General features: G+C 40.2%; 1 protein-coding gene across 1 annotated transcript in view; it reads left to right on the forward strand.

The window, feature by feature from the left end:
- The first annotated feature begins 272 nt into the window (after positions 1–272).
- Positions 273–20059, forward strand: part of ZRANB1 (zinc finger, RAN-binding domain containing 1) — a 28748-nt gene continuing 8961 nt past the window's right edge. Inside the window, 7 exon segments of the mRNA XM_010074298.1 lie at positions 273–374; positions 1114–1964; positions 13603–13790; positions 15395–15425; positions 15428–15544; positions 17701–17772; positions 18823–19021. Of these exon segments, the coding sequence (XP_010072600.1) occupies positions 1151–1964; positions 13603–13790; positions 15395–15425; positions 15428–15544; positions 17701–17772; positions 18823–19021 (1421 nt within the window). The 5' untranslated portion in view covers positions 273–374; positions 1114–1150.

Consider the following 20059-nt stretch of genomic DNA (forward strand, 5'->3'; position numbering starts at 1 on the left):
AGTTTCAGATGAAAGTAAGTGTGTTTATAGATGTTTTAGTGTGAATTTGCCATTGCTTGGATCTAATTCTTTTACTTCGGCAGACTGATCACTTGTGTGGCAACTGGTTCTTTATTGGTTTATTTTAACCAGTCTATATGTTAGTCTCAGCAGGTCATGACTGAGTTTAAACAAGTATATTGGGATCAGAGTAGGTGTGGCATTTAATAATTAACTTTCTGGTTACTCAGGTCCAGTAGGAAACCTATAATGAGCCTGTTTTCATTTTGTTTACAGGAATAGTTATCTGCTTAGTCTCATCCTTCACATTTGGCAATCTGAGGACAAGGTCTGAGCCAGCATGAAGACAGAATCCCCTCTTCATTAGAGAAAAAGTGAGTTGCAATTGGACTGTAATCTGGATTTGTAGAATGAAGATATTATGTTAGCCTGTCAACACACAGTTTGTGTTGCTTTCTAGTGATGTTTTAACTTTGTAACACTGCTGTTGTAAATGATGTCCAATCAAGGCCTAGTCTTGGTCAAGCACATGTATAAAATTTTCAAATATATGTATTTTATGTAAACTATTACACCCTATTTTTCTGAAAGAAATGCTTATTTGTTGTGTAATTGCCCACCTGATACACTCCTTCCTTCCAAATCCTGTGAGGTCTTGCACAGGGTCTCGACATTGTGTTCCTTTTCTTGCCCTGCTGTAGTCATATTGGGTTTTATTTCAATAATTTAATATTTGTGACTTGTTTCTGTAGCCATACTGCTCTCTTCTCCAGTATTCTCAGTGCTTAATGTACATCTGTTTTCAGAATTTGTTTTGGAAGCCTCTGTTCAAATTTAAGAAATTCTAGAAATGCAGGACTGAGTTTTCCTTTCTGCACTAGGAAATCCTGAATTCTGCATTTAAAATGCAGTTAGCTCAAGCTCTTTTCATGGTGGATTTTCTCCTGCTACATATTCTAATAATAAAATAAAGATTGCCCGTTTGCCCAGCCTGATTTTTGTATTTGATCCAGTACGCATCAACGGGGTTAAATCTCATTTACTTTTTTTTTTTTTTTGAAGCAGAGCTCCTAAGCAGTCATTCTGTACTAATGATGTATTCTGATTACTTAGCTTTCTGCCCGACGCAGTTCATTTCAAGAAGTGCACGATGACAGAGCGTGGAATTAAATGGGCTTGTGAGTATTGTACATACGAAAATTGGCCATCTGCAATCAAATGTACCATGTGTCGTGCTCAGAGACCTAGTGGAACAATTATCACAGAAGATCCATTTAAAAGTGGTTCAAGTGATATTGGTAGAGACTGGGATCCTACGAGCACTGAAGGAGGGAGTAGTCCTTTGATATGTCCAGATTCTAGCGCAAGACCGAGGGTTAAATCATCTTACAGTATGGAAAGTGCAAATAAATGGTCGTGCCACATGTGCACGTATTTGAACTGGCCGAGGGCAATAAGGTGTACTCAGTGCTTATCTCAGCGCAGGACCAGGAGTCCCACGGAGTCTCCTCAGTCTTCAGGTTCTGGTTCAAGACCGGTCCCTTTTTCCGTTGATCCGTGTGAGGAATATAATGACAGAAATAAACTAAACACAAGGGCTCAGCACTGGACTTGTTCTGTTTGTACATACGAAAACTGGGCGAAGGCCAGGAAATGTGTTGTATGTGATCATCCCAGACCTAACAACATAGAAGCAATAGAACTGGCAGACACGGAAGAGGCTTCTTCAATCATCAACGAGCAAGACAGAGCTCGATGGAGGGGAAGCTGTAGTAGTGGTAACAGCCAAAGAAGATCTCCACCTACAACCAAACGTGAATCTGATGTGAAAATGGACTTCCAAAGAATTGAAGTGGCTGGAGCTGTCAGCAGTAAGGAAGAACTTGAAGTTGACTTCAAAAAATTAAAGCAAATAAAAAATAGAATGAAAAAGACAGATTGGCTGTTCCTGAATGCTTGTGTTGGTAAGTTGTTTGCTGCTACCTTATACTGTTATGCCTGTGGTGAGGTATTTTGGGATAATAGGATATTAAAACATAAACTTGAGATTTGGTTTCAAAAGAGCTTTTTTTAGATCTCTGCGTTTTAGTTTAAAAAAGTAAACCAAATGCAGGAGTTCCTGAAATAGCACCTGCTAAAAGGGGGTGCAGAGTTCATCCATCATCTGAACAGGATTATGTGTGTTTCCCAACTACGCTTAGACTTTTTTGACCTTATGTAGAAATGGATATACTTGTAACCAAATCCTGTTGTTCTATGTAGTCGTCAAAGGGTGGAAAAATTACAAAACCAGTCTGCAGAACAATGCAATACATACAGTACTGTAAAAACTGCCATTGTCGGATAACTAAGATTACTCTTGTTTTTGCTATGGTAGGATACGCTAGTAGAATCAGCAGCTGCAGCTTGAGAGTATTTGTAAACAGCGGAGAGCTTGCAACAGTACAAGATGCTCTGTCAGATGTTAAAAATAACACCAAAATATGTAGCTCCAAGAAACTGCATGTGTAATACTGACCTTGAAAGTAATAATATTGTATTCATACAGATACTGTGTTGTAAATGTTTACAGGCTTTCTGAAAGTATTTTTGTAGTCAACTGCTTCAAAAAAATTCCAATACCAATTTTGGTTTGTATTTTAGTGCTTTCCTAAGGAAACTCTGGCTAATTCTCCCAATGCTGTTAAAGAACAGAGAGACATCTGAGAGCAGGGTTTTCTTCAGTTATTGACCTTGTGAGTTAACTTTTGTGCTGTAACTTCCCAGAAGCAGATCTCTTGTACCCTAGCATACAAGCAGGTTAAACACTTGAAATACACAACTATTTTTAGAGTAAAACACTTCATTTGAAACTCTAGTGCTACTAGTATGTCTCGTACTGTTCCTTAATGTTTCATGAAGTCATGGTGGTTATCATTGAAAAACTAATTTGTGGAGCTGCTTTATTTAATATATTTGATCAGGTGTAAATGTTCTTATGGGTATTATGGGTTTGGTTTCTCTGACCTAATGAATATTCCGGTTTATTTTTGTGTTGCGTGAATAGTTGTACAAATAGATTTCCTTTTGAAAATAATTAGATGCCATAATATTTCCTGATACCTTCAGCTCCTTACATGCTAGCAGATGTGCAGTGCTTTTTCCTTCTGAAACGAAGCAGTTGAAATTCTGTATGATATTTCCTAAGTTATTGAATACCCAAAATCAATTGTTGGAGGTTGTTCCTGTGCCTTAGAGAGGTCTACCTTGCATTCTGATAGCAATTGTATTAAATATTAGGGGTTTTTTTCTCGGCTTTTCAAAAAAGTGAATTATTTGGACTATTCCAGTGTTATTTCAAATATTTCACACTTTCAGGTTTAATCCATGTGGGAATGGTTGTGTTTATATTTAAGAACATGAGTTTTGCAAGTATTTAATGTTGCTTGTGACTGTACAGTTGTACGTGAAACTCAAAACTGTGTTCATAGAAATTTTGTAGGGCAATAGTGATTTGTTTTTTTAGAATTAACATAGTTTGAAGGTGTCTTGAAGGGATCTTGATGAGAAAGCTAGAATGCAAGTGAAGTTGTATGCTGGTTTTTACTACTATTCTGCTGAAAGATTTCATGGATTCCCTTCTGAAACTTCAGCGCTTACTGTAAGTTTTCAACTAAGGGGAAAAAAACAGCCACCAAAGCTGTTCATTATCAATCCTTCATTTCAGAATTTAATTTTGCATTTCACAGATGTCATATTTTTCCCCGATAATCCTTGTAGCAGGAATAACTTTAGGAAGATGGATGGAAGCTTCACAGATTCTTTTGTGGTTGTCTCTGGACGTTTTGCAGAGCGTATCTATATTGGAAAGGTACACCAGTTTAACCAGTAATTTTAAAAGCAATAAGCCACACTTATGCTGGTTGTTCTGTTGTCTTAGTGTGACATACTTAAAACAATTTAACTGTCAATTGAACAATTTTGCCTGAAGCTTATGTTCTTATTGGAATCAACTGAGTTATGGTGACTTAGTGTTTGTTAGCCAGCTGGAGCTCTTGGGAATTTATAGCTGAGCTGAACACTTGTCAGTCCTTAGCCGAACACAGTTATAAAACAGGACAAGTTCATGTTAAATGTCAAGTAAGTTTGTGAAAATTGATGGAGTAAGAGTTCATACAGTCTGTTACCATAGTCCAGCTGACAGGCGGTGGCTTGTTAGGATTCGGTAACTTCAGACCGTGCACCTCCAAGTTGAAGCTCAATCAGTCATGGAAGGTCCGTTTGCTTTGAGTCTGGCTTATGTGGGAGAGATGTATCGGTTTAAAGTTTTTGGATGTACAAAGTGTAGCTTTCCCTGGAGTTAAAAGATAGAGGAGCAGGAGTAGGAGTAATTCTTGGCAGACTGGTTATTTTATTTTCTCTTAGAAGATATTATCTTTCAGAAGGTAGCAAGGAAAAAGGTTTGATGCTTTAAGGACAGCTGTTTAGTTGAACTCCCTCTTCACATCTTGACTACTATAAAATGATCTTTACTAGGATTTAAATTAAGTGTCGAGTTTCATTAAAAACATATATCGGACTACTTTTTTTCCACTTCTGTTCTTTTTAGCTGAAATGTGAAGATAGACGTGCATCTTGTGTGGATTTAGAAAAGTATCTCTGTGCATGTTTGTGGGGATTTGAAGTATAATAAAAAATTAAAAACGGCTTCTGCAAGGACACCAGTGCTTTCTACTGTACTGGCCTAGTACAAGGTTAATGTCAAGTCCAAGGTGACTCCCAGTTCTTGGGGTGGGGGAACTAGTGTATATTTAAAATGAAGCTGCATTGTCTTTTATATAACTTTTAGTATCTATGCCAAAGATACAAGAGGTTTGGTGGCCTGTGGGGCTTAGGGAATCTGATGCATCAGAACAGTAGTACTGGCATGGGGTCTGGTGAAGCTGGTGACAGCTGGCTGTGGTTTTAAGTAGTACAAATGGATGAAGATGGTCATCACTATAAAATCTTTCTAGTGTTCAGAATTTTCTTGGGGCTTACACTTCAGTACTTGCTGAAGCCTCCCCTCTCCTGGCAGTTCAGGGCTGGGTTTTGCAATGGTGCTAGCGGAGTGTGGTTGCTGCAGAGCCCTGCTGGGGGTTCTTGCATTGTGCGTTCAACTCCTGAGCTTGAATTGTAGCCTACAGATTTCTTCTGCTTTTCTGTTCTCCTCCAAGCCTGCTTATTGACTGCTGCAAGAGAGCATGTGCTGCTCGGTCAGTTCAGGTCCGTAAAGTGGCTGCTGCCATCACAGGCCAGACTTCTGGGCTGGGGGCTCCGAAAGCGAGTAGACCAGCATTATTCTTAGCTCTGTGAAAGAAGCAACTAGAGTGTGTTCCTTAAATCCAAAATATTTAGAGTGGTCTGTAATGAGTCTTGTTTTGCACTACATCCTTAAAAGGACTGTTATTTCATTCCTAGTATTCCTACATATGTATCTGCTTAGTTTTGCCTTTGTCGACTACTTTCTCTCTCTTACAGGATTTTTTTTTTTTTTTATAATCTGTCCTTTTGTCCCTTCAGTTTTCTGAAATAGTGCCAAATGTTTTACCCAAACATTCACAAACCCTGTGAGAAAGGAGGGTCGTTCTGTCCAGATTTAGGTAAGGGGTTGGCTGGGCAGTGTCCCAGAGATGGAGGCCACCTCCTGATCTGTGTCTTGCAGAACATGTGGCTCTTTGGTGACAATAAAGGCAGCCTGAAGGGACTGACGTACCCAAGTGCTTTCAGCTGCCACTGCCACCCGAAATAGTCCTAGCTGCTTGTTTCTGTCCTCCTCCCGGCGGGTTTCTGTGAAGTGCATCTAGAAACAAATCTTGCTAAAAATGAAGCTGGATGAGCTTGATGAGGGGATGTTTTTCTGGGGGGTGTGGTGGTTTGTTTGGTTGTTTTGCTGTTTTAGTAAACCCAGCCTGGTTTCCTCATCACATCCAAACCTTGCAGGGGTTGTTTATGCTTTAATAAGAGACTGGGAAGTGGATGGGTGGGGAAGAAGCTGCTGGAGGCTGGGAAGGGTCATGCACCATTCCTTGCCGGTGTCAGTTTAGGCTAGCTTGGGCTGTTTGGGGAAGTATAGCGTGAAAGAGCCAGACAGGAGATGACCTGCCCCACTGGCCTTGGCTAAATACGGCAAAGTGCCCGTTGGGGTGCCTGGGGAGCAGGAGAGCCCCTGTTCCTTTGTGGTACCGAGAAACATGACTTGGCATGCTTGTCTGCTGTGCCAGGTGACAGTGGTGTAAGCTTACAACTGTCACCTCTTGTATTGTCACCGGTGTACTGTGCATATGTTCTATCATAACTACTTGACATTTGTGTGTGTATCTTTCAGAGTAGGTAAAATGCCTTCCTCATTGGTAGAAAATCTTAACTACTGAAACATACTTTTATTTTGGTCTCTTAACTTCTTTTTTTAAATCTCGGTGATATCTTAATGCTAGAAAGAAGTGAAAAAAATGATCAAGTTAAAAATAATTACTTAAACTTGCCTTGGAAGGACTGATGGTTAATTTGAATATAATTCATGATTTTCTGCTGTCCAGCTTCCCTTAGGATGCAACAGATCAACCTTTACTGCAACAAGGGATGTGGATACCTCTGACAGATGGGAGAGGGGGATGAGGACATCTTTCAGCAGTTCTTAGATGTGTGTTGCTTTAAACATACTACATGGACTGTATTTGGGGGTAAGAGCTGTTTGCATGGAAGAAAGAATAGACGATAGTCATACTCTCATGCATTGGATGGCTTCAGGTTTAAGGTACATGTCGTCTTGGAAGTTATTCTTTTTAAGCTGATGCAAGTTGCTGAGCGTGAAGAATTTTAAAAATTTAGTATACAGAAGGTTCTGTCTCAAGCTGTCAGTACCTAGAGAGTGTTAGCACACAATCAAAAGCAGATCACTAACTAGGGAGGTTCTGGAAATAAGAGGAGAATGAACTGAAGGGTGTGGTTAGAGGCCCATAAAGGTTTTTCTGATAATCCTTCTCTATTGTATTAACTGATGTGTCATACTTGTTTGCAAAGGAGTTCTTCCTCTCAGAGGAGAAATTTTTCTCAGACTGAATGTTTTTGGTGCTCAAAATGCTGAAATGGAGCAGTTATTGGTAATAAAACTTTCTTTATGGCTACCTGGTGCACCGCTGGTGAATAGTCGGAAGAGGATGAGGGCTGAGCTCCAGAGAATGCTCCAGCTTGTGTGGTCAGACCACAGCTCCTCCGCACTCTCAATGCCAGAGCGGCAGTAAGATCTTTAACAAGTGTCAGGATTAGGTTTTAATGTGTCAGCCCCTCGCTTACTGGAAGGTCACCTTGTCGCTTAAACCGATTTTGGGATGAGTCTGTGGATGAGTAAATGGGAGTACGTACGTACATATGCAAAAGAGAAGCAGCTCAGGGCTCCACGTCTCTTACCTGGTGTATGTTATAAAGGGATCTGACTCTACCTCTGACTTGTACAATGTGTAATTTGGTTGTTTGACAAACTTGCCTTCTATTGCCCAGCATCAAGCAGTTCAGGGAATAGTGGAGTTGATTGCAATTGTCCCACATCGGAGGCACAATGACCTCCTTAAGAGGAAGTGTTTCCTTTTGTAGTCTACTCAAAGGTGAGCACACATTGTTTACGGTAGCATTGCTACCTCCTTGAATCAAAGAAATCTCAAATCTTTGGGTTGTTCTGTAGATATTTTATCTAAACAGAGGCATCTTCACAGTCTTACATTAATTTAGCAAAAAATGTTGTATTTATTTTAGCAGGTGTGTTATTGAATTGAATTCTCTCTGGTTTTGCTTGTTTCATTTCAGCTTAATCCTGTTCAACCTTTTCAAAGATTTAGAATGCCTGCCCTGTAGTATATGCAAGACTGTGTGTGTGTCTCTTATACAGTGATGTTTTTACAGGTTTTGAGAGTCAGGAGCCTCTTGCAACATCAGCTACTGGAGGCTGGCTGACTGCTTTTTGCTGCTCTGCAATTGCTCATTTGTCTCCACAGCAGTTGAGGTACTGTTGAGGAACCTTTTAACTAAATTGACAGCAAACGTGGTGGAAGTGAGGGTTGCTATTCTCTGTTCTTACTTGCTTTTAGTCTCACTGCAAATTTCAACCTTGCTGCTGTTGGGAGCTGTTTGCGGAGCTGGTGAGCCCCTGTCCTGACCTGCTATGGCAGTGTCCAGTTCTGTCTGTCCCCCAGCCTCTCTGCTGCCCTCTAGAAAAACGACAGAACCGCATCGATCTATTTGAAGGAATTTGCCTATTTCATTTGCAAGTTGTGCCAGCCAGTGTACTCCAGAACTATTGAAAGATATTGAAATAAATAAGCGTTGCTGCTGTAGTACTTGATCTGGAAACTTTTATATTGGCTGGTCCTAAGTCACTGGGACTGTGAATTAGGGCAGACAGGATTTAGTTTTCTAGGTATGCTTGTAGATTTTCCAAGTTTACTTAACTGCACTAAACCCTGTAAATATTTACATGTTCTAAAGAATAAATGTATTAGCACCTTAGCTGAAGTAGTTTGTGTCTAGCATCTAGGCTAATTATGGGCTTATTTAATGTGAGCAAAGGTGGTATCTGATACCTAATAAAGAAGGTACTTCTAAGGGTTGTAGCAGGAAAGACGCAGGATCAAGATGGTACAAATAGTTGTTACTGGGTGATAAACGTTTTTTAAATTTGGTCTTTTTTAAATAACTTTCCTAATCTCTATCATGTATCTTCTCATGTATACTGAGATGGCATATTCCCGATCTGTGCTATCTGTAAGAGTCTGGGCTTTACCAGAAGAAGAAAAAACCTTGGCTCCCAGTGCTGTGAAAGAATATTCCAACAAGAGGAAATGCCTGACTTGCAGATGGGAACACAGTTGAACCTGTAAATGGCAGAATATTAACTTGCACTTGTATTTTCTTATGACTTGGGTGCAGCACTTGACATTCTGTCCTGTCACTTGCAATGTCAGGCTATAGTCATGTTTTTGTGCATTAAGCAAAGCACAGCTTGGGGGGGAGGCACAGATTGGTGTCTTCAGTTGCAATAATGCCAGTCTTACATTTCTGGAGTCCATGTAAAAGAAAAGCTCTTCTTGCTGTGGATCAGAAGTAGACATTGAGCCGTAACGATCTGTTTGCATTTGTGTAGCTCTTGTAACTAATCAGAGCTGTGCCCTCGCAAGAGGTCTAGCCGCTGGAGTCCTCACGGGTGCTGTGCAAACAATCTGCAGGCAAATGCCACTCTTCCTTTTGACATTTTAACAGTCTGAGGAATGCGGAGGGTGTCAGTGGGGAATAATCCAACTGCCACCGCACTGTATCAGAACACAATTCAAAGGCTGCTTGTGTAAGTAATCAGGCACTTGTGTGTTATGAAATGTAGTGAATTATAACATCAGGAAATATTTCTGTAATATTTCTGTAAATAGTGTTTTATTAGGGTTTATTTAAATTGACTTAATGAATTGGAGGCTCTCATTGGTGTGGCAGAAATCAAAGCCATTGTAGGAATGTGCCTCCTGTTGTCAGTAAAAGCATATTTAGATCTCATTTTGGAGTGGTGATGCTGAATTTAGGAATTGCAGGCAGTTTTTATGAATGTTGCATGTAGGCAAGTTTACCCTATAGTTTTGGGGCAAGATTTGTGTTTTCTGGTTCCAATTTCTGGCAGTGTGCCTGTTAGAAATTACTATATTTTGGATTGTACTGACTGGCACTGTAAGCAGGCTGGCACCTGACGAGCTCTCAGGAATTTTCCCTGTTCTTTTGAAGGGGCTAAAATGGAGTAGGGAGATGGTAGAATGGGTAAAGAGAATTTTGGTCTTTTCTTCCTGTGGCTAAGAGGCCAAAGAAGTTTGTAATGACCACAGAATATAGGCTCTGCAGTAGTGATGCTCTGGGTACTCAGGCCACAGTATTTCAGTGCAAGTTAGTATCAGGTTTGCAAGAGGAAGTTTGTTATAAGGATGTAGACTTGCAATGGTCTCAGTACAAAAAATTATGCAGAATGAGCTCCATATGGTTTGATTTTGTGTGTCATGTTTATTGAGACTCGCTTACAAAATAGTGCATCCAGAAGTGGTTTGTTTGGACTTGATATAAAAAATTTCCTGATACCCCCCTCCTGCTTCCCCCAGTCACTTGGCTGTTTGGATTAAGGACTAGAAGGTGACCAGATATGATGCATGTATATGATCACATACCATCCTTCCATGAGCCGTCCCTGTGCTAGTTTGATGTGTCATTTAGCACACCGTCGCTGTTCTTCTCTTCTATTGCCAACCCTATACCTAAAATACATTTACAATCTCGATTTTCTAAATAATGCCTAGAAAGCGTACACAGTTTGCCTGGTTTTGATATACGCGTTGATCTTTAGCTTAAACATCATCAGTGAGGTTTAGAAACATACTCTGAAAATGACAGCTTATGTAACAATTTTAGTAATTAATTCTAGGACATGGGGCTTTTAGGAATGTCAAGTATTGCAGGACGTGGGAATAGACTGCAAGAACTGGCAGTGCTGCGTACAGCACATGTCCCTGATTCGGAGCCTTCCTGCAGCTTGTAGTAGTGCTTGAAGGCATTGCCAAACCTCCCATGACCGCCTCTCAGCATCAGAGTTAGACCTCAGTTGTTGCTGAGGTTTGGTTAAGAGTGGGATGGTAATAAGCTGCCTTAGAGCGTGTGGGCTTAAAGGAATAATGACAAAAATTAATTGACCCAGCACTGACTTAAGGCTGTAGTAGCATGTACTGCTGTGTAGTGTGTACTCCTCAGGCTGGCCGACTGGAACTGTTACCATGATTTGAGTCTGATAATTTGTAATTGAAAGATCATTTTGAGGATATTTGTTTGAATTTTGGATATTTGGATTGTCACGGTGGCTACCTGCCAGCCTTGGGTGGTCTTTGGTGTGTTTGTCATTGGTTGGATGGTAACTGGAATCTTTCCCCTGTCAATAGAAGTGGTTAAAATATAAAAGGGTGTGAAGTTCCTATTAGTCTTTATCAAGATGTCTTTCCTAAATTAATATAAACAGAAAAAAATTAAAGGCATCAGAAGGTAGCAGAGAATCTGCTCTCCGATCAAGATTCTTCTTTCCCTTTTGGATTCTTGGGTATTTTCTAACAGGTGATCTTGTGCCATAGCTGTAGTATAACTTGTTTTAAGAGGGCAGGTCATAGAAATTCATACAATCACAGAATGGTTTGGGTTGGAAGGGACCTTAAAGCCCATCCAGTGCCACCCCCTGCCATGGGCAGGGACACCTCCCACTAGCCCAGGTTGCCCAAAGCCTCATCCAGCCTGGCCTTGAACCCCTCCAGGGATGGGGCATCCACAGCTTCTCTGGGCAACCTGGGCCACTGCCTCACCCCCCGCACAGGAAAACATTCCCTCCTAATATCTAAGTTTTCTGACGCTGATACTTATATGTACATATACATCTATTAAAAAAAAAAACAACAAACAAACCCCCAACAAAACCAAACTAACAGGTCAATTTGCTGCATTTGGTTGGAATTATATCACAAGCAGCCTTATCAGTGGCATAAATGCCATTGCATGAAAATGCAGCACTTGGCATTCTTGTTATGGATGCTGCATATATCGACAAACCCATACGTTTCACTTTGGTATGTTTTAGTTCCACCCAGAAGTGGAAATGTTGCAACAGGAGCATATCCCATATTGCATTCCTTTGACACGTATTTTGGAGAATCTCTTGAAACTCTGATCAGTGAATTTTTAGTGTTCGTTTCCCTTCACCGAAGCAGCTGTTCTCCATCAGCAGCAGCTCCTTTCTTTAAAATAAAATATTTTTTTCATCAGTGAAGTTCTAGCCCTTATGGAACAAGAACTAAAATGGGACAGACATAACTCTTGTCTAATGAGTTCTTTAGCGCATCTGGGGTGAATACACAGGCAGTTAATGCTGGAGTGGAATGGGAATGTCTTCCTGTCCAGGCAGACCAGACACATGCATCAGAAAACTAAGGAATTGTCATCCTGTATGGTTTTCACTCTGCCCTGGCCTCCTAGGACTTTTGAGTCCTTGATGAACGGGTAGATGTTGTATGGCTGAAATTTGCAGTTGAGTGTGTACTCTGGAACTGTTGAAATGAATAATCTAACTTCAATCTTTAGAGGTTTACTGGGCAGAGCTGATAACTTTGTAGAGAAATGTCTTGCACTGATGATCCATTTTCTCTCTGCGTTTCTTCCGAAAGCTTTATAATCTCAGTATTGAAAATGACAGACTTTCTGGCTGAGCTAAGAATGCTTTCCTAAATCCTGGATTAACCAGCAACCTAGCAGTTAGGGAGCTTCTCTGTAGTAGGCAGTTCATTTTGTTGTGGTGGCTTTTTGGTTGTGGTTTTTTGCTTGCTTGTTTGTTTTTTTGGGGTCTGTTGTTTGCATCTTAGTCCTGAATGGGAGTGAGTGCCCTGACTGAGATTTACCTCTTCCCCTTCTGATGAACTTTTGAGACTTGGTAAGCAAATTGAGTGAAGGATGAGCTTGAGTCTCAATTTCCAGCCTCACAGCTTCTGCTCAGCTCCTCACTCTTAGGAGCTGGCAAGGAGATTTAGCTACAGAAAAGAGGGGAGAGGGCTTTCTCATTTCTGTGATACGCGCTCGTGCTCTTCTGTTCTTGAGCTGCTGCAAATAGGGCTGCTTCTCAATACTGAGCTAGAAATATTCTGTTTACTTCTCTGCTGAAGGTGGCTTTAAGATCACTTGTCTGTTTCCTCAGTTCAGCATTGCCCTGTTCTCTTATGGAGCATATATCTAAAATAGAATCTCTATAGTTGAAGGCATTTCTAAATTTAGAAAGTCTTACCTTTAACAGTGTCGGTTGCAGTGTAACACCACCACACCTTGTTGATGATGTGTTCTGATAATTGCAGCTAAGGAATGTCTTCAGCATGAATGGTCTTGATGTGAAGCATCGTACATAAGCTGGAGATTCCCAGGGACTGTAGATGTTAGAGTTCCCCCCTCTGTCATCTTGCTTTAGAAATTACACACTCTGTGTGTGTGTGTGTGTGTAATTTCTCTTTAATTCATTTTTAATAGAGTACCTTGAATGATAACTGTGTAAGTTTGATCAGTAGCAGAGATGGTGAGCTGAAGAGAAACTGTGCTCTCTGCCCTCTTCTTTTTTGGAAAAAAAAAAAGACTGTTTCTTATATCCAGTAGTTTGTTTTTAAGATAAGTTAAAAGGGAAGATATAATAAACTAATCTCAGAACTATGAATGAATGACTTTCCCTCAGTGTTGCTGGTGAAATGAAACGCTCATGAATATGTTATACTCGGTATTTCATCAAGGGTCCTCAGCACCACTTCACAGCTGACTTTTGATCTGCCATCTCTTCCAGCTAGTTTGGATAGTGGAAATGGTCTAGGAGGCCAGGTAAGTGTAAATATTTTGTAGTCTGTTGTTTAACAAAAGAAATAAAAATCTGCAAGTTTCTTGTATGCAGTTGCTCTTCATATGTCAGAGTAGATGGAGGTGAACTCTGTTAAATAAGGTGGGTTGATGCAGAATGGCTCATTCACTAGCTAAAACAAATTTAATTTTCTTTTTCTTCAGGAGTTGTAGAAGGTGATTTAGCTGCTGTCGAAGCTTACAAGTCATCAGGAGGAGATATTGCCCGCCAGCTTACTGCAGATGAAGTACGCCTGCTAAATCGCCCTTCTGCGTTTGACGTCGGGTACACGCTTGTACATCTGGCGATACGCTTTCAGAGGCAAGACATGCTCGCGATTTTGCTCACGGAGGTGAGTTACTTTGGCCCTTGAGTAGAGACCTTATGTAACTGCGCCATTGTTTGCAGCCAGTGACATGTAACTTCAGTCTCTAGTAGATAGATTTTAATATTGTTTGGATACATGAATTGCTGCTTGGTGCCTTTGTTGATGTTTGTCCTTAAGAAATGAGTTTACTTTAAGGCTCTGTGTGTGTGGTGGTCCTGAGGACATTCAGTTTTCTCCTTAATGAGCAGTCTTGGCACACGGTCTGACTTTACTGGCGGTGGAAGTGAGCTATTGTCAGGCTTCCTGTGCTTTGGGTGGAGGAGAGGAAATGCCCTGAAAGCAGAACACTGAGATCAATGACAGCACAGGTTTTTAATGAATTTGGGTAATGAGTAAGTCTACGTGGTTTTTCTTCCCTGGTTTTCTTGGGAGCTTCTCTTCTAGAGAAAGGCAAATTTCTTGCTTTGCCAAATAGCTGAATTTTTACCACTCTTTGTCTATTTTATAGACTGGTTGGTTCTTCTCTGCGTTCTCCTTGCTCTTGCACGTTCCATTTCCATGTATATTTTTGTACAGCACACCACAACTGTGTTGATCTTTGCCCTCCTCCTCTGTCTTTGCCCCCTCACTAGGCCAGTAACTAATTGTGTTATCTTTTTTTTGTCTGTTTTCTTCATCTCATCTGATCAGAGCCAAACTTTTATTTTGCCTCTGCCCCTTGTTTATTCTGCCTCCTTCGCTCTTTTGATACTTAATGCAATTTTGAAAGCATGTGTTCCTGAGAAAAGTAACATGCCTGAGAAGTGCATAAGGGTGATGGAATGCACGGAGCTGAGTAATTAAACAGAGTAGATGAAGCAAGACATTTAGCTACATTGCTAAAGCTTTGAGTATATATTTATATGTGGCTAATATCAGTAGTTTTGTGATGTTTATGTAGCTGCCTGGGTGGATGGAGTTACACATTTAAAAACAAGTGAATTTGCTGAAACACTGTGTTACAGATTTTTCTGTTTGGTTTCGTGTCAGTTTCTAGGAATATTTACTCAACATGCCATTTATAAAGATACTTGGTAGTGTTTGAGCCACAGTGATACTTTCCTTTGCTAGGATATTGACTAGTGAAAGTGTGTGTCTTTTTTTTTTAACATATCCAGTGTCATCTCTATGTCATTTACCCTGTATCACCTTCTGCCAGCAATGTTTAGAATCTGGAGAAATTTAAGTATCTTAGCTTAATCGTTTTTGAGAAGATTCTTTGTAGGAAACTGTTGTGCTGTGGTAATGAAGTTCTTTGTTAAATATGGACTGGGCTCATGCATAACTTTTGAGTTATTGGTATCCATCTTTTACCTATTTTTGGTTTTTGCTATCTTTTTCCTGCTGGAAGTGGGCACCTGTTAATACATTTTGAATTAAAGAGGTTTTTAACTGGCTTTATGTTGTCAGCTAGAAATGAGACATCAATTTATTGAGAGTCACTAAACATTTAATCTTTCAGGGTACCAGTGTTTATACTTCTGTTGTATTAATTGCTAAGAAAATACTGTCTGCTGGTAGTTCTCACTCCTAAGTCTTTTTATTCAACTAGAAATAATACTGAGTGCAGTAACTGTGTCATGTTACAGGTATCACAACATGCAGCGAAATGCATTCCTAAAAAAGTCCAGAGGTCACAGAACAAATTCGTCGTGAAATTGCTGCATCTCTTCATCAACGAAAGGGAGACTTTGCTTGCTATTTTCTGACTGACCTTGTAACGTTTACGTTACCTGCAGGTAGCTACAAAATTATTCTTATTGATGGAAGATTTTTTTTTTTTTGGTCACCTAATTGACGATTGCTTGTTTTGGATGTGTACTTTGACTTTCTGGTGGTGGTGGTGTGTGTGTAGGTTTTATTTATTAAGTTTTAATACCTTAGGTCAGATCTAGTAGTTGAATTTGCTTATTCATATTCAGGTTTTGCACACTTCAACCCATACTTTGTTCCTGTGAAGTGAACATCTGTTGTCCTCTTTAGGCACAAGGAAATTGAAGAAAAGTGGTGTATTATAAAGAAATTAAAGTTAAGATTGGAGCCTAGACATTTTTCTGGGCTCTAATACAACTTCTCACTCGGCTGTGTTAGTTTTCAGTCCTTTCCATTATGGCCCAGAGTTATTCTTTGTGTTTGTACCTGGTTATAGCAGTAGCACTTTATGAATACTTTTGAGGTACTCCACGATCAGGAGAATGTTTGTCCATTAATAGCTTTTTGTTAATCTTCAATAGCTGTTTCCTTTAATAGAAGTGCTACCACAGGTAAGAAAATGTGTAGATGGAAGCTGTACTAATGAACAAATCAGTTTGTCTTTTTTTATAAAGCAGTAGCATTGTAAGAATTGTATTTGGAACCTCTTTGGTTGAGCGTTACCTCTTTTCCTCCTCTTCAAAAAGCCTGGATAGTATCTACCACTTGTCTACAACTTTCTGTTTGAGATTCTGTATTCAGTCTTATTCTGTGGGTCACGTATTGAGAGGCAGACGGCGTGGGTGTACGAAATATCTAGAGACTAACACTTCATTGCTGTTTTGGGGAGAAAAGGGAAGGAGAGGCAACAGAGTAATTTCATAACACACATGAGAAATGTTGCTCTTCCCAGAACTGAGGAATTTGTTCAGTATTTTTCAGAGATACGTCTTAAACCACTGTGCAGCTTTTTGACACATGTAATAGCCATAAAATAATTATGGAATAAGAATGTTCAAAAGCTGTACGTCAAGACTGTCAATGTATTTCCACTTACTCAACTGAACATCTTTTGTAGTCAACAGTTGGTAGCTGGTCTCAAGACAGCATAGAGGTATAAATCACAGAGTCCTATTCAGGTATTACCTATATGATGTAGTTTAGGAACCAGTTTCCACTCAGTCTTTCAAGTAAATGGATAGGAACCTCTTGAAGAGCCGATACATAGACATTAGAGTGCAAAACTTTCAAATTGATTGCTGGCTGCTTGTTGTGGTTCAACCCCAGCTGGCAATAAGCACCATGCAGCCACTTGTTCATTCCACAAATCCAAACCCTAGCCTCCTGCTGGCTGCTATGAAGAAAATTAACTCAATCTCAGCCAAAACCAGCACACCACTGTAAGCCAGTTTTAGTTTAAAAAGAACAACCATATAAAAAAAAAAGACCACCCCACGAAACCCTGCCTGCACCAAACAATAGTGTGCTGCAGTAGCAACTCGTGTGCCTAAATGTGGACTTCACAAAGTTTTGCCCATTACATAATTTTCTGCCACCTCCCACCTCCCCCCCCCCTTTTTTTTTTTTTTAAAAGAAGATGTCTGTAAAGCTCTTGAAGCAGTTGTCAGCAGGGGCATTTTCCGTATCATAGCTCAATAGTTTTCCTGTTTCTTGTTTTCTTACCTGCAAACTGTGACCTGCAGACCATTGGGGTTCTCTGAACTATTTTGTTGAAGAGTGCATGAAATGACTGAGAAAGCAGGTGTTCTGGCAAGCTGTACCTGTCCATTGGGGGAGACTGGGGAGGGGAAGCCATTCAGATGGGTGCAAAACTACTGCTTAGGATTGAAGCTGTCCTAAATATGGTACGGTTGAAAATACTTGGGTTTTTTCCCCCGACCTCAAAGTGGTTCTCTACTTCACTTTCTCCTTCAGAGAAGTCCATTCTTACCCTACGTGTGCTGTGACGATCCTTTCTGCATAAAAGGTATGACAGCCAGTCTGAGATACGTATCTACATCAGCGTGCTCTATGAAGCCTATGGTCACAAATGACAGATCTTAAAATAATAGCAGCTTTTCAGAGGAGATGTTAGGGATGATAGGGCGAAAGCTGTTGCATAAGTTCTCCTGAGCATCAGCTGGTAACTTGTCTCTTTTACAGTAATGTTCAGTGACTTTTGTGTTTGTTTTCTATTTTCCAGATATTGAAGACTTACCACCCACAGTCCAAGAAAAGTTATTTGACGAAGTACTTGATAGAGATGTTCAGAAAGGTAAATGAATCATAGAATCATGGAACGGTTTGGGTTGGAAGGGACCTTTAAAGGTCATCTAGTCCAACCCTCCTGCAATGAGCAGGGACATAGACCAGGTTGCTCAGAGCCCTATCCAGTCTAACCTTGAATGTTTCCAGGGATGGGTCATCTGCCACCTCTTTGGGCAACCAGTGCCAGCGTTTCACTACCCTCATTGCGAAAAATCTACTCTGAATTTACCCTCTTTTAGTTTAGAAGCATTATGACTTGTCCTGTCACAACAGGCTCTGCTAAAGTCTGTCCCCCAGTGCCCTGAGAATCGTTAGAATCTCTCCTTGCTGTCACACACACACACACTTTTTTTTTTTTTTTAATGTATGTGACCTTGCTGCCTGAACTTGTTTTAAACATAGATTTGATGCTATCAAGTTAATCTTCACCCTGGAATTATTTTAATGTTAACATTTACATTCTATTTATGAGGCAGAGAGAGAATGGAGTCTGTAGAAATGATGTTTGTAATATGTCTTTGTATTTCAAAGATTTTTAAAGCTTGGCAGTTTTAAGTCACAAACTCTTTAAAGAATGCGGAACAAATCTTTCCACTTCAGTAACAATCCTCAAACAAATTACTTTCTGCATCTTTTTAAGGCTATGGTTTGGTTTGGGGTTTTTTTTTTCCTTCTTTTCTTGACAGTATTTTGCCCAAGGAATACTTTTAGCCATTGTAGTTCACCTGTTTTTGTAGTATGAAAGCAAACCTAGTTTTAATCACGTAAGTGGGTAAGTTGTTGAGGTCATGCCGTTACTGTGCTGTTCAGACTTCAAATGAATGTAGGTTTTAAAAGAGATTATTGTCATGTTGCAGAGCTTTTTTTTTCCTTGTTTTCTTGACAGTATTTTGCCCAAGGAATACTTTTAGCCATTGTAGTTCACCTGTTTTTGTAGTATGAAAGCAAACCTAGTTTTAATCACGTAAGTGGGTAAGTTGTTGAGGTCATGCCGTTACTGTGCTGTTCAGACTTCAAATGAATGTAGGTTTTAAAAGAGATTATTGTCATGTTGCAGAGCTAGAAGAGGAATCTCCCATTATTAACTGGTCACTGGAACTGGGTACGCGCTTGGACAGCAGACTATATGCACTTTGGAATCGGACTGCAGGGGACTGCCTGCTGGATTCAGTACTACAAGCCACTTGGGGCATTTACGACAAGGATTCAGTGCTGCGGAAAGCTCTTCACGACAGTTTACATGACTGCTCACATTGGTAAGTTAGTTTTTATGGCAACGTTAAAGATAAGCTGTCCATGTAGCGCAGCAGTTGATAGTAGTATAATATTAAAAAGAAAACCACCACTCCCCAGTTTACTGGGGATTATGTGCCTCAAAGATGTTGAGTCATGTTGTGATTCATGTAGTAATCTAGATCCAGCTTATTTCAAACACAAGCGCTGGAAACTTGGACATTCTGAACTCGGCGATGGTATGTGATATGCAGCAGATAGCATTTAAAACACAGTAACATGTTTTCTGATGTGTGCTTGTCAAGAGTGCATTAACCGCAGTTAAGACTGGAATTTACTTGCAATGTAAATCATGTACGTGCCATGCCTTGCTTCTGTTGGTGGAAGCTTTGCAGAAGATTGTTAATAGAAGATAACCTTTTATTCCTGTATAAACTTCTCAGTATTTTGATTCCATCTGCTTAGTTACAGCTTTATTTGACATTGCTCTTTTTGTTCCTGTTCTGGCTGCTAAAATAATGGCAGTAAAGAAGAGTGCTGACATTTAACCAGTGCTGTCAGTTGGCCATAGCATTAATTTATCATTCCGTAAAACAACTTTTGTTGGTTTAACACTGGCAACCTTCATTAGTCTGATACTCTGGTTTGTCTCTGCTAGAGGAAAAATTCTTACAGTTGGACCTCCAGCGGTGTCCCAGCAGCTCTCAACTGTGTAATGGGACTAAGGAAAGAGATTGATAAAGACTAATAATGTAAGACACAGGCGATTAGATTTCTTACATTCTTGTAGTCAAGGACAAGAGAAACACTATCAGCAGGCGTACTAGAGAAGGAGCCTGTCCCCTTGCTCTCTGTGCTGTACAAGAAGTCAACAACAAAGGTTTATTTTAGGGGTACCCTTAAACAACAACAAAAAAAAACTGGAGAAACCCCCCCAAATTAGCCCAGAGCTGGATTCAATAAAGTGGTGCTTCAGTAACAATTCTTCCAAGAACCTGCCTCCGAGTGGATCTGTCACTGCTATAGAGTTGTTTATAATGGAGCGTGCATCTCGACCATGC

Source organism: Pterocles gutturalis, unplaced genomic scaffold (assembly GCF_000699245.1).
Source record: "Pterocles gutturalis isolate BGI_N339 unplaced genomic scaffold, ASM69924v1 scaffold14762, whole genome shotgun sequence".
NCBI lineage: Eukaryota > Metazoa > Chordata > Aves > Pterocliformes > Pteroclidae > Pterocles > Pterocles gutturalis.